The sequence below is a fragment of the Pelodiscus sinensis genome, chromosome 12 (assembly GCF_052426305.1).
Source record: "Pelodiscus sinensis isolate ZL-2025 chromosome 12, ASM5242630v1, whole genome shotgun sequence".
Taxonomy (NCBI): domain Eukaryota; kingdom Metazoa; phylum Chordata; order Testudines; family Trionychidae; genus Pelodiscus; species Pelodiscus sinensis.
The window spans coordinates 42,316,944-42,332,415 of NC_143063.1; the positions used below are offsets into that span (position 1 = coordinate 42,316,944).

General features: G+C 41.2%; 1 protein-coding gene across 2 annotated transcripts in view; it reads left to right on the forward strand.

The window, feature by feature from the left end:
- CDH13 (cadherin 13) overlaps window positions 1-15,472 on the forward strand; it is a 967,731-nt gene that overhangs the window by 787,894 nt on the left and 164,365 nt on the right. For both annotated transcript variants that reach the window (XM_075939988.2, XM_089781523.1), the window contains exon 8: window positions 9,011-9,151. In XM_075939988.2, coding sequence (XP_075796103.2) covers window positions 9,011-9,151 — 141 coding nt within the window. The remainder of the gene's footprint in view (window positions 1-9,010; window positions 9,152-15,472) is intronic.

Here is a 15,472-nt window from a genome sequence, read left to right on the forward strand (position 1 = left end):
TGGAAGAAGGTGAGGGAGGAATGGGGTACGAGCCCCCGATGGGGAGGACTGGGCTGGCTCTGCGGGCTTCTGGGGGTGGAAGCTCTCCTGCAGCCCCCCAATTGTCCCCTCTCCCCAGATGGCAGCCTGCGGCAAGTGCAGCCGGTCTGATGGCCGAGTGGTGTGATGTGCCCAGTGTGGGCACTCAGGGCACTCCAAGCCAGGACTGCTTTGCAAGCGGGGCACCCCTGAGAACTGTCTGTCCGGGGTGGGGGTCGGGACCCTTTAAGCGCAGCCCTCAGCTAGCCTGAGACAGCATCTCCATGCTCTAAGTCCTCCTCTGATGCCCTGCCGGCACTGCTTCCGGCCATCCTTAAGCCTGGTTCAGGGTCCACTTAATGTGGACATGCTAGTTCGAATTAGCAAAATGCTAATTCGAACTAGTTTTTAGTTCTAGACCCATTAGTTCGAATTAGCTTAGTTCGAATTAACTAATTCGAACTAAGTTAGTTCGAATTAGCGCTGTAGTGTAGACGTACCCTAATGTCCATCATATACCTCCCTTAGACATGCAGTCTAAACCCATTGCTTCTTGTCCTATCATCAGGGATTAAGGAAAACAATTTTTCTCCCTGCTCCTTGTAACACCCTCTTAGATGCTTGAAAACTATTATCATTTCTCTTCTCAGTCTTCTATTTTTTAGACTAAACAAGCCCAATTATTTCAATCTTCCAGTAGGTGATGATTTTCTGTTACTCTTCTGTGGACTTTCTTTAATTTGTCCCCATCTCTCCTGAAACGTGGTACCCAGAACTGGACACAATATTCCAGTTAAGGCCTAAATAGAGCAGAGTAGAGCAGAAGAATTACTTCTTGTGTCCTGCTTACAACAGTCCTGTTAATCATGCTTGATTTTCTTTTTGTTGCAGTGTCATATTGTTGACTCATATTTAGTTCGTGGTCCACTATGACCCCCTAGAAACTTTTCTGCAGTACTCCTTCCTAAACAGTAATTTCCAATTTTGTATGTGCGTAATGGATTGTTTCTTTCCGAGTGGGTACTTTGAATTTGTCCTTGTTCAAATGTATCCTTTGTACCTCAGACCATTTTTCCAGTTTGCCTAGATCATTTTGAATTTTCATCCTAACCTCCAAAGCACTTGCAACCCAATCCAGATTCATATAATCTGCAAGCTTTTTATAAGCATACTCTCTATGCTATTGTCTAAATGACTGATGAAGATATTGAACAAAAATGGTCCCAAAACTGATCTCTGCAGAACTCCACTCATTATGCTCTTCCAGCATGACTGTGAACAATTAATAGTTACTATGTGGGAAAAGTTATCCAACCAATTACGTACCCACCTAAGAGTATCTCCACCTAGGTGTGTTTCTCTGGTTTGTTAATGAAAAGACCGTGAGACTGCATCAAAATCTTTATGAAAAGTCTAGATATTACATACCTAGTGCTTAACCCTATCCAAAAGCCTTGTTATCCTGTCGTCCCTCCCACCCCCGCCCCCCGCAAAAAAAAGAAAAGAAAAAGCTATCAGGCTGGTTTGACAATTTTTTTCCTGACAAATTAATGCTTACTATTATGTATCAACTTAATATCTTCCAGATGTTTGCAAATTGATTCCTTAATTATTAGCTCCATTATCTTTCCTGGTACAGAAATTAAACATTCTGCTGAGCAAAAATTGTTCTTCTCCCAAACATTCTCTGGAATTCTTGATACTTTCCGTCAACTGTATACTAGGTAAATATTTGCTCGGAGTGACATACCTCATCTAGACTTCAGGACACATGTGGAAAGAATAGCAAAACCATGATAGTCTTCGGATTGATGGTATACTAAACAGCTTGTCTTTCACAAGTGTTCCTCCTTAAGGAAGCCCACAATACTTAGTTCCAATTTTCAATCCTAAGTGTATTATTCTTGCCAGGACAAATTATTTGCTTAATTAGCTCCTGTTACTGGCTCATGAGGACAAACAGAAATAGAGTTAAGAGGGTTCAATACCCACGGTAAAAGGAAGCCATTCAACAGAGGGAGTGAGGGTAGAACTAATGATTTTTTAAAAAGCAAAGGAAATACAAATAAACATTCTTAGTGTGCCCGAGGGTCCTGCACTTCTGGTGGATAGTATTCAGTCTCAGAGGCTCGCTGTGACCCTCCACACAGCATCTTCTTTTTAAGAGGCAAGGGTCACAGTCTGTTGAGCCATACTCATCACAGTCCAGTCTATAGTATCAGGTGAAAGCTCTTTCTAGTCCCAGTCTCCCTGTCCAGGGACAGACTCTGTAGTGGTGTTGGGGGGAACCCTGACCCACTCACTACACTAGATTCTGGTCCAGGAATCCTAAGGCAGTGGCAAGAGATAGGGGTTGTTCTAATCCCTAATCTGGCCACTTCCTCAAATTATCCCTCCCAGTACTTATCCTCTGGTACCTGAGCAGTCTATCCTGCTCCTACACGGCACTGTGTTTTAGTTGCAGTTCACAGCTCTCAAACTCCTCTCATTCTCAGAACTTTGGCTCCTTCCCTCCGTCTTGCATGCCTCTGAACTAACAGAAGAGGAGCCTTTTTAAACCAGTCTCAACTGATTCTTGATTGGCCCTAGGTTTTCTGATTAGCCTGACTCCTTTGGCTCTGGAAGGCTCCTAATTGGCTCTAGGTGGTCCAACTGTCCTGATTGTCCAGACTGATTCTGGAAAGTTCCTGCTGGTTCTAGGCCTGCCCCTGCCAGTTTAACCAGGAAACAGAAACCTACTTAATCTAAGGCTAAGATGCTTCCCTCCAAGTATTCTCCAACAGCCTTCTGGCCTGACCCTATCATATTAGATAAAGGTTGGAAAAATACGTGAACATGTATTTTTCCAGTTAAGATAGCCATCAGAAATGCCATATCTTTGAAACAAAATAGTGACGTAGAAACAGTTAATAACCCCATCTACTTCCACAAATATGCATTTATTGTCCTTGCTGATATTGATAAATATTTTACCTAGGCCATCCTTGAATATCTCCAGCAATGAAGTTTCACAGGTAAAAAGACTGTTCCATGGTCAAATTACTCTTACTGCAAAACATGTTCCTTCCTCCCCATCTAATGCGGAGGCTGAATTACTTTAACTTTCACATAATTGCTCCAATTTGTCATTCTTGCAGCCCCCAGAACAGTTCTTCCTCCTCAGTTATGTAGATATCTTATAAAAGACCATTCACAGTTTCAGAAATCAGGAGAGTGATGCTCTGAGTATTACTGGCTCTCATGGGTTGCCCTCACTTGTCTTGCCAGAGCCCACACAAAGTGGATTACTATTGGTTAAGTTCCTAACAGAGTAAAATGCAGGCCCTGGATTCAGAGTTGTGTTGTGGCCTACTCTTACAGGATGAAAGGGCCTTACGTCAATTAGATTTCCCAGACAGGGATCCTCCTACATGAGCGGGCTGTTTGTAATTAAATAATGTTTACAAGGCACTTATCAAATGAAAGCTATTAGAGAAAAACTAAGTGTTGCTATATTTTTATCTCCTTAATCAACGTCAAAAGAACTTTTCACTGGAGAGAGAAAAAAAGATGTCTCTTAAATATATTTTACACTCACATAGGCACAGTTAACTGCTAATAAATACAAACTACACAGTTGGGCTATTAAATTGTAGAAATATAAGAACTGCTGAAAAGAACCTGAAAGATAATGTTGTTAGTGTAAATACTGTAAAGGGAATCTAATTGGATCACACATCTTCTCTCTGTTAGGATATGCCAGGAGAGAAGTTGCGTTTTTCCTAACACCACACATATTTGGGTGACAGGACTGGTTGCATAAACTGCTACAAAGTAGAGAAGTGTGAAGTATTCCTCATAATATGAAATGCGACTCAAAGCTCAATGTTTTACACATTTCAATGTGAGCTTCGACACTGTGCCCTTGGTCATGGAAATTTCTGCTGTGGAAGGCACAATTTCCTACTGCTAATGGACTTCTTTTCAATGAAAAACAAGCTAACTCTCAAACCAAAAAAAAAAAAAAAAAAAGATCCATTTTGAGAATAAAGAGGGCTATTTTTCCAGCTAAGTTAGCTTATAAAACATGCAATAAGACACAATTTTACTAGTTCTTCTATGCAATAATAGCCATTATTTTCAAAATAATATAAAAAGCTAAAGTTGAGGGGGGAATGTTCCAATATCACCTAAAAACAACAGGGAACATTTTTAAATGGAATTTTCTGAAATTGTGACATTTGCCCAGCCTTGTATTTTCAAGCTGGTTCACTGAGTCATAGACACAGCAGTGATATTGCTATATGTAGAACTAGAAGATTTACCCAGCGTTGCTCAGTTCCTTAACTCAATTAAGTTTTGTTTTATAGAAAATAAAATTAAAATGTACATGCCTCATTTAAATCATTGATCAGGGATACGGTGAGGATGAAGGGTTCAATATGCAGGTTGCCTTGGGAAAAAGAGCTTCTCTAGACTTCTGTCACCACAGCGGCTTGGGGCCAGGTGAGAAGCACATCTCCATAGCCACTGTAGCTCCAGCAGACACAATGGGGCAGGAGTGCATGTACTGGGGCAGATCCAGGTTCAGCTGTCTACTGAGCTCCCCAGCCAGAGTGAGGAATGCAGCAAACTATGCACTTTCCCATCATTCCCTGATGAAGGGAACAGCCAGAAATGTTCCCGTACAAATTTGGGGGGCTTCAGCCCCCCTGCCCTCCCTGTCACCTGGGGATGAGAGTCTTAGGGCTGGGGCAGTCTCAGATGGGGGAGGGAAGTGCCCCTAGCCAGCGCCTTTCATCTGCCTGGTGATTCTGTGTCTTTTCTGTATGGGTTTATGAGAAGCAATCCCATTCCAGGCACATCCCATTTTCCTGACACAATCACATTCTGTCCTTGCTTTAAGTTATAATACGAGGAAGCTGCATACCAAATTTGGTGGTCCTAGCTCTTACTGTTTAGGATGAGTTCTAGAACAGACAGATGGAGAAAAACAGATAAACACGCAAACAAACACTTCCAAATATATATTAGATCAGGGCTACTCAACTTGCGGCCCACGGGCTGCATGTGGCCCACAGCCCGTTTGTTTGCAGCACATAGTGCTATTTGGGTTTACGCGGGGCTCAACATGTGGCCTGTAGGTGGGATCCTTTGAACATGGCCTCCTCTGGGAACATGCTGCACAATAGCAAGTCAATATAATGGCCTTCTGTTGATATGCATTTTAGTAGTTAAATTCCTGGACAGTCATTGCTCATTAAAAGTACTGTTAGATGAGTGGAAATCGGGTAAATATTGCATTTTATTAATATCAGCAGAACTGACTTAAATGGGGCCCGTGTGTTGTGTAGTCTTGCCTTAATCTTTGTATTCATGCCCGTTAGTGTGAAAGAAGCTGTTTGCATGCATATGCAACCACACTTAAGTTGTGGCGCTCGGCATGTGCTGTGAGTATCATTGTGGCCCCCGGGGACTCTAAAGTTGAGTAGCCCTGTAGTAGATTATATATGGTCCTGGTTTAACTTCCCAGTAGGGGATGTTCTGCCTTCCAGAATGAACTGCATGTAGTTACATTTTGTCCCTGTATAAAAGGGGACATATCTGTTGCAGAATAGGTAGGATTTAAGGCTCCATGCCTGAAAGTTTTCTATAAAACTATGGTTTCATTTTTTAGCATCTCTTCTAGTTTGGGCTGTCTGAACAACAAGTTTCTTGCTGAGCCATGGTATTGACCAGTTGCCTGTGGAATCTTTGCTAGTGGCCTGCAGATGTTTTGAGGGCCAATTCAGGGATGACTGGAAAGTGAAAATTCCCATGAAAGTCTGTCTTTTATAAACTGGGCTGCACAATGTATAATTTGGAGGACCTCACACAGAGCTCTTAGTTTCAAAGTGAAAGTCATGGGAGTTTGGCTTGCTAAGTGATAGTAAAAAAAATCTTTTTAATTTTAAATGGCAGGGGGTTAATTGCTGTTGGACAAATTTCATCCCAGCCTCTATAATTCTGCTGAACAAGACAGTGATGCTGTTTGGAAGAGATGGGATGGCATTGGCTTTCTCTGCAGCATGGAACTCAGCCCCATTTAGCTCTTCTGAGGCAGCACTTCAGGAAAGTTTGGACACCGGGCAGGAGAAGAATGGATCAAAAAATGAATGTGAAACAAGGCAGTACAGTCCCTCTGGTTTCATACAGGGAAGCTAGCCAAAGGCTAGAGAAGCCCCTGCAGAGGTGTTCCCCAAGAAAGGGGGAGGGATAGCTCAGTGGTTGTGAGTTCAATCCTTGAGGGGGCCATTTAGGGATCTTGGGCAAATCTGTCAGGGTATGTCTACACTGCCACCCTAGTTCGAACTAGGGTGGCTAATATAGGCATTCAAAGTTGCAAATGAAGCCTGGGATTTAAATATCCCAGGCTTCATTTGCATCTTGCCGGGCACCGCCATTTTTAAATCCCCCTTAGTGCAGACTCCGTGCCCGCGGCTACATGTGGCACGGAGTAGGTAGTTCGAATTAGGCTCTCTAATTCAAACTACTGGTACACCTCGTTCCACAAGGAGTAACGGTAGTTCGAATTAGAAAGCCTAATTCGAACTATCTACTCCGTGCCGCGTGTAGTCGCACTAAGGGGCATTTCAAAATGGCAGCGCCCAGCAAGATGCAAATGAAGCCTGGGATATTTAAATCCCGGGCTTCATTTCCAACTTCGAATGCCTACATTAGCCACCCTAGTTCGAACTAGGGTTGCAGTGTAGACATACCCTCAGGGATGGTACTCGGTCCTGCTGTGAGGACAGTGGACTGGACTTGATGACCTCTCCAGTTCTGAGAGATAGGTATATCTCTCTTTATTATATTAAAGATTGTTTCTTCATCTGGATCTCTTCAGTCCAAATATTCAGTCCATATGTTGATCTGTGGGTTTGCTCCTTTAGGAAATAGAAACTTTCATTTTTATTTTTTTAAGTGATTCAGATACATGTTTGAACAATGGCTCTTGAGCATACAGGGTATTCCTAATGCATAATGTTAAAGGGGAAGATAGCACTTCTCCATGTGTGCTCCCCATAGACAATACAGCACATATGTACAGCACATACAGATTGTCCCATATGAAAAAACGAGTGCCAGATTTAAACTAAATCTAAGTAAGCTACATCTTAGGGCAGTGGTCCCCAATGCAGTGCCTGCGGGCACCATGGCACCTGATGGGCCATTTCTGTGTGCCCGCTGAGTGAATGGGGCTGGTCCTGCCCCCAGGCGCATGGCACATGGGTGGTGCCAGCCCCCTGTGTGCATGGCATATGGGCAGCATTGGCCCTGGGCACACAGCACATGGGCGGCCCCGGCCCCATGTGCTTAGCGTTTGGGTGGACCTTCCCCTGGGTGCACAGTGCAAGGGCTGTGCCGGCCCTGGGCGTGCAGCATATGTGTGGTGCCGGCCCCGGGCGTGCAGCACAGGGGCGGCCCTGGCTGGGGTGTGTGGCACAGGAGCAGTCCCGGCCCCGGGCGCACAGCATTTGGGCAGTGCCAGCCCCTGGGCATGGCACAGGGGTGGCACTGGTCCTGGGCGTGCAGCACAGGAGCGGCGCCAGCCCCAGGTATGCAGCACATGGGCGGTGATGGCCCCGTACCCAGCATGCGGCGCATGGGCTGTTCCGGCCCCAGCACACAGAATATGGTCAGCCCCACCCCCGGGTGCGTGGCACAGGAGCGGTGCCGGCACCGGCACCGGCTCCGGGAGTGCGGCGCATGGGTGGCGCCAGCACCGGCCATGCACAGTATGGGTGGCCCCGCCCCCAGGCACGTGCACAGTCCTGCCCCCGGGTGCCCGGTGCGTGAATAGCCCTGGCCCCAGGAGCCCAGCAGCCCCAAAAGGTTGGGGACCACTGTCTTAGGGCCTTAGATTATTAGGGGCCTCTAAATTTAAAAAAAAAGTGAATAGTTTTTAATTGAATTCTCACCTATGTATTGGTATATATGTAAATATTAAACTGTATTATTTCTGTTTCCATTGTCCTTTCCGTTTAGAATGAGACAATTTTTTGGTAATGCTATGGAGCCTCTTAAAGTTTGATATAGCTTAGGGCCTCAGCATGTTTTCGTCCAGCCCTGGAGGAAACCATACAAGTGGGGAAAATATTCATTTTAAGAGAGGATCAATCTTGCCTCCAGTGAAGTCCATCTAAATACGGTTTATGATTTCAATCGGAGCAGGTTCAGGCACCGAATAACAATTGAATTTTATGGCATGTAATATTACGCTTTTCGTGTGGCAGGCCACCATCTGTACTTCCATGTCCAGCACACGAAGTAAATGGAGAACATCCTGGATACCCCCAAAGCAGAATTTGCTCTGGGCCCCATTTTGGCTTTTAAGTTATGGCCAGCATTAAAGAGGCAGAGTAGGGGTGAGAAATGATAGTGAGATTTGGAGACCTGGTACTCATATAAAAACTGGATGGCTGGATGGTTAGATAAATCTGATGTGCTGACGTTACCATATCTACTCCTACTGTGGAGTAAATATGTCAGATGTAACGTATTTTAGATATTGCTTTCCTCCTTTTGTTAGTACATTTAAAATATTACAGGCAGAGCACATAAGGCTTAATACAATAAAGTATGAGTTTATATTCAGTATGTGACTTTAAGATTTAATTATATAACTATCATAAGATTAACAAGTCACGAGACTAAATATTGGTGCATTGAAATAAAACTCTGCCAATAAAATCTGGGAATATTTTAATTTCTGTCCCATTTCACCAGACAGTTGAATAGTTGTTCAGTTTATATTATGTTCACAAATCTAATTATATCTTCCTTTATATTGTATTTTAGATAAAATTCGCACTCCTAATTTAAGGCACCCATGGAAGAGTCTGGACACTCTGCCAGTATGACAGTAGCTAAAGTCAATTTTTGTCTTATATTGTATCAGATCGAATTAGATTTTTTTGTTGTTTTTGAAGTAGAGGAAACTGAATTTTTGATTTCTTGATTTTTTTTTCAGACTATGGAAAACCCTAAATATGAGCTTATTATAGAAGCTAAAGATATGGGTGGTCTTGATGTAGGATTAACTGGCACAGCAACAGCTACCATTGTAATCGATGACAAAAATGATCATCCCCCAGAATTCACGAAGAAAGAGGTAAGAATTTGCTGGGTTTGTTCTTTTAGTCTGCATTCAATAGTACTTAACTCTATTTCTGAACACAAAATAACATTATTTTATGAGGAAAGGTAACACCTATTGCCAACTTTATTCCAGCTTGTTTGACCCAACTTTTCCAGGGTCGCCCTCACATGAGGCATGCAGGCCATCCCTAAACGGGGCTGGTTGAAAATCTTAGGAGTTGCCCACTGGCCCTTATGTCTCTCCCACGTAATGTTTACACTGCACAGTTATTTCAAAATAAGCTATTCCGGAGTAGTTATTCTAAAAACCTTATTTCGAAATAGTATATCTACACTGCAGGGAAGCCTTAAAATTAGTCTTCCACATTTTCTCCCTTTTTGGATTTTGTTCTTTATAGCCTATTGGGTTTTTGTTGTTTTTTTGTTTTGTTTTGTTTTGTTTTTTGTTTTTTTGTTTGGCTTCAGAGGGGTAACTGAGTTAGTCTGGACCTGGAAAAACATAAAAACTATTTGTTGTTTTTTGGTTTTGTGGGGTCAGGTTGCCATAATTTCTTCTGGGGATATAGCTTATGATTTCTCCCTTCCTTACATCCATACTCTTGCATAAACTATTTGATATAATTTCTAAAAGCAGAGCACAACCAAACATATAGTACTTCACAGAAATGGTCTTGGAGTGACGATAATATCTAAATTAAGCCTACCAGAGCTATGTCTCACCTTTCTCACACAGTGTCGACTCCCATCACTGCTAACCTAGATCTGGGTCTTACGATAATATGACACTCAATTGACATCAACATGTTTCGTCATGAAGCCAATGAATCACTGCACTTTCCTTTTGAGACTTTCTAGCTTTTAGAGTTTAGTAATGAAACTCAGATCCAGATGCCGTTTAAATTTCACCTATTCTGCGTGATCGTTTTCTTCCCTGCAAGATGAATTCTATTGAACAATACTGAGTGCCTGGAAGAAAAAAATAAACAAACAGCAGACACTGCCTGTCAGTAGAAACATGGCATTTTAAGTGTCTGTCTCTATGATGACAAAGCTGTCTGGCTTTAGGAAAACCATTCCTCAAATCCTTTCTTCTGCCCCACCCACTACTGTTGTCGAAAGAAGGCAAAAGATTCTGAAGTGCATTGGCTAGTTCCACCAGTCAATTTAATGCCCCCCCCCCCAACTACATGTTTTCAGATTTGGCTATAAAAGTTTTGCAACATTCTACAGTTTATAGGAATATTTTATGAAAGGAGCATTAGAGGTATGGAATATAATGTAATTTTGAAAGCCATGGGGGAATTGTTTTATTAAGCTATTGTTTTCTTCTTGCTTCTTCACCTGTTTAATTTTATCCACTTGGCAGTGTTTCATTTTGAAAAGAGTGGTAGCAATTTTGCTCTAATAATTATTCTTTCAGCAACCAGAGACTGAGTAACCAGTCTGAAAACCAAGAAGGATTCAAAACAGCTTTTCTTGGAAATAAAAACATGGCACTAAATGACAATAACACTAGTTGCTTTCATCAGAGTTCTTTTACCGGCGCTCCACTAAAGAATACCACAAACAGCTTCTAGGGCCTGATCCAAAATTTATTGATGTGAAAGGGAGTCTTTAATTTAAGGGGGTTTATAATCAGGCTGTTAATCCAGTTAGAATTATTTATTTGGATCAGGCTTTTAACCCTGTAAGAGCTATTTCATTTGGCCTGTTAGTTAACATAGGCATATAATGCTGTATAACCATAGACATCCCATTAATAGTTAGAAGTACATAAAAAGACTCAATATGATAGTAAAAGGAAATTCAGTCTATTCATCATTGCTACCAATTAGGATTTTGCATGACCACTTCTCTGGGGGACTAGCTTCACTTACCACACCAGAGACTGATGTTCTGGCTTTCAAAGTAGTGGGTCTAATCACAAAGAGTAACAGAAGCCAACAGGAGTATTTGCTCCCCTTGGCCTCCTGCATTGGGGATGTGCCACGCTCAGCTTAAGATAAAGTCAATTTTAGCTAAATATTCTACATAGCTGGAGTTCTGTACCTTAAGCTGACCTTCCAGATCGAGTGTAGACCTGGTCTGAGTTTCTTCCATTTCCCTCAATCTTTCTCTCCTCCAGAAGCAACTACATATCTTCCTTAAGATCATTTATACATTTTTTTTAGCAACCATTTTTGGTAGTTTAGGCCAACATTTTCACATGAATAAATATAGTCTGTTTCTGAGGAGTTCTGAATACCTACAAATTCCATACAGGAATATGTAGCACTTTAAAGACTAACAAGATGGTTTATTAGATGATGAGCTTTTGTGGGCCAGACCCACTTTCTCAGATCAAATAGTGGAAGAAAATTGTCACAACCATATATACCAACGGATACAATTTAAAAAAATGAACACATATGAAAAGGACAAATCAAATTTCAGAACAGAAGAGGGATGGGAAGGGGGGAAGGTAAATGTTTGTGAGCTAATGATATTAGAGGTGATAATTGGGGAAGCTCTCTTTGTAATGGGTAAGATAACTAGATCCTTTGTTGAGACTCAGGTGTAAAGTGTTGAATTTTAGCATGAATAACAGTTCAGAGGATTCTCTTTCAAGTGCTGTCTTAAAAGGCTTTTGAAGCAGGATGCAGGTAATTAAGTCATTGAGACAATGTCCTTTCTGATTGAAATGGCAAGAAATTGTTTTTTCTTTGTGATCCTGTCTAATATCTGTTTTGTGGGCATTGATCCTTTGGTGAAGTGTCTGAGACGTTTGTCCAATGTACATAGCAGACGGACACTTTCGGCACATGATAGCATAAATTATATTTTTGGATGTGCATCCTGTATTTTGTTTCAGTTACACCAGACTAACATGGCTACATTTCTATCATTATTCTACAAATTCCATGCAAGTCAGTGGGACTTTACCTTTGAAAACCCATCCACTTGCATTTATAATTATGGATTAGGCAGCTGACTTTAGTTACCCACATTTGAAAAGAGTTTGGCTTTAGAACCTATGTTTGTTATACTTTGTCTGAAATGCTTTGGCCTTATTTCCCTGTTTTGGGGTTGTTGTTTTTTAAATTTATCCCATTTCTGATCCCCATCCTTGCAGTTTAAAATAGTAAAAAGTTGGTCATCAAAAATACTTGCCTTGGTAAATCTGATTTTTGAAAACAAGCACAATCCTGAGAATTTTGACCCACTGCCTTTATGATTTCAAGTCAGTAAACACTGCTAGAGGAATGGATGATGCAGAAAAATATTCATAATACAGATATTTTCATTTCCACATCAGATTTACTGTTCAGATACAGCCCAGGTTTAATACTACCTGAAAGTATATTTTTTCCTTCTGAATTTGGTTGCCATTGGTGGCATCTTTCTAGTTTTTAGCAAAGTCCCATCACATCAAGCAACCTGGCAGTTAGAACTAATAGTCTTACAAACCTGGTGTGAAACAGCAACAAAGAACAATGGTTCAGAAAAGCACTTAAGTGTGCTTTTACAGTTAAGGATGTGGGCACAACCCACTGCTTCAGATGAATCACAAAAGCTCAAGATACTATATGTATATTTAGTCTCTAAGGTGCTGAAGGACCACTAATTTTTTTTAAGTTACAAACTAACATGGCTACCCCTCTGAAACTGTTAAGGATGTGTTGACCTTTCATTGACTCAAAACAAGGTGGACCTGAAGTACCTGCCTAAGTGCCACCTAGTCTGCTTACAGACTAATACGGTTACTCCTCTGGGTGCATCTACACAGCACCCTAAACTCGAAATAAGATATGCAATTTGCGCTACACAAATTGAGTATCTTATTTTGTTGTATTTTAAAATAGCTCATTTTGAAATTTGGCCAGTCTATACAGAGCCAAATTTTGAAATATTGCACTATTTCGACACATTCCTTAACCCTCAAGGAGGTTACAGAGATGCCAAAATAGTACTCCCATTATTTTGAAAAAAAATTCAAAATAATGGGCGCATTTCAAAGACATACCTCTAGTATCCCAAAATAGCCATGCTGTCCAGATGTACCCTCTAAGATCTTGGGTCTGTTAGGCATCCTTTACAATAATTAAATACCCTTTACTTCAAATAAGTAGAGAGGAGGAAAACCTATCATGTCAATCTATGGTTAAAGGGAAGGCTTTTACTTTGAGTTACTTGTTTAAGGTGCCCTAATTACTGCATTTGAATTTCAGGACAGAGAGTTATAGTTAGAATTTCATCACAGCTAACAAGAAGAAGAGAAAGGAAAAAAAAGACAGTTTCTACAGGATAGCTTTTGCAGTAGAAAGCTCAAATACAATAAATATAATGATTTGATTTAGAAGTGCTATCATCTTCTATTTACTTTAAGATTGGCTTCTTTATATGGGTTCTTTTAGTACTGATGTATTTTTTCTAACTATCTCTGTTCTGTTTCAGCCCCCTTTTCTCTTTTATGAAACAAATACATATTTATTGGCCCGCATTATCTTCTGACAATATAATTTCTACTGAATATAGCTTTTGCTTTTATTTTCCATAGTGTTGCGAAGGTAGCTCTATTAAGCTGTATTTTAAATGTTCCTTTTCCATTGGTGAATTATGAGAGCCAAATTCTTTGCTGGTCTGACAGAATGGAAGTCAGTGGAGATATCACAAATGCATCTAGTCACGAATGTTGTTTGGGGTGTATCTAATAAAAAGTCTGGACACTGCAGTGCCAGATTCTCCAGCGTATGTACAAAGTGGAATATTGTACAATGTTCCCTAAAATGTTTTCAATTTCTGCTACCTTGCTTTCTCACTGGAAGACCGGTGATTTTTATTGCTTTCCCCCAAGTTGGAAACAAGTGTTTACATTTCTGTTTCTGTGATGCATTAGACGGCTTAACAGAGGTTCTCTGTAAATCCCCAGTTTAAACACCTCAGCTTTCTTTGATTCTGTCTGTTCATTAAAGGTGATTTTTATGTTTTGATGCCTGAGGCATCTCTTCCCTTTCCCTCTGCTCCCAATAAACTCTCATTTTACAGTATATGTCACAAATAGTGGTTTGATAACCCTTCTTCAATAGGATACTTTTGGAATTACTCCCTAAGGCCATGTCTACACTATGGGGAAGATCAACACTATCATGTTCGATATTCCAGGATTCGATTTAGTGTCTCTAGAGAAGATCCACTAAATTGAACTCAGAGGGTGCCCCCATTGGTGCTAGTACTCCTGCTCCACATGAGGAGTAAAGGAAGCTGATGGGAGTGTTTGCTCACGTCGACCACCCGCTGCGTGGACGGCGATTTAAGATATGTCGACTCCAGCTATGTGATTAATGAAGCTGAAATTGCTTATCTTAAGCTGACCTTCTGCTCTAGTGTAGACCAGGCCTCAAAGCCAAATTTTTGGACATCTTTTCCACTTTTAGATTGGGCTTTTTTCAGTAGTCTTACTGTGGGTAATTAATCCTCCCATAATTCCCTCTGATGCTGATGTTGATTCCTTAGACAGAAGCCTCACTCCAGCCTCTTTTCCTATGTAAGAGGAATGATGCCTTTCTGTGGCGATCATTGTCTCAATATTTATGGAGGGGAGAGCCTTTTGTCGCTTTTAAGGCACATTTTGTGGTGATTTTTTTTTTTGCCCTAAAGGTGGTTTTAGGTCTCTGTGCTGAACTTCCTGGCCCAGATCCCAAAAAGTGCTCCCACTGAATTCGGTAGGACAAGTCAAGTCCTTGAAATTAAGCCTCTGCCAAATACTTTGATGGATTGGGTTTTGACTGCTCAGCACTTAGTGAGATCAAGCCAAAAGAGAAAATGCATGTGAACTATTCATACAGCCTCAAAATCCAGCTATCTCAAAATACGTGCCCTCTCCCTTTTGGTGCATCACCTTGTACCCTGCTGATCATCATGGTATCTGAATGATACAGGCAGACACTCAAGGAAGGTCGGCTCAACAGCAGACTCTCAAACTCCATCCATCTTTCCATAGGTTCATCTAATTACAATTTAAATGCCTAAAACTATTTCGTGGGTAAAAATAGTTGGTTTTCACTGGAAACTTAAAGATAAAATATCAGACGTTTTTCCAAAGATATTTAAACAATAGGAACACAAGACCTTTAATTGTCCAAAGTAGCCAGTTCATAGTACTTTGTGTAAAGTAGCCCTTACACAAAATCATCGTGCTCATAGATCAAAGCGCATGGAGATTTTATGGTGATTTTCTTCCTGAGAGCTCTGAAAAGCTGTGATCTGGATTGTTTAATGTTGGTGGATTTAAAAAAAATGGAATTTTGAGAATTATTACTGTATACAAAGATATGTCCCTGTGTCATGAAGAGCA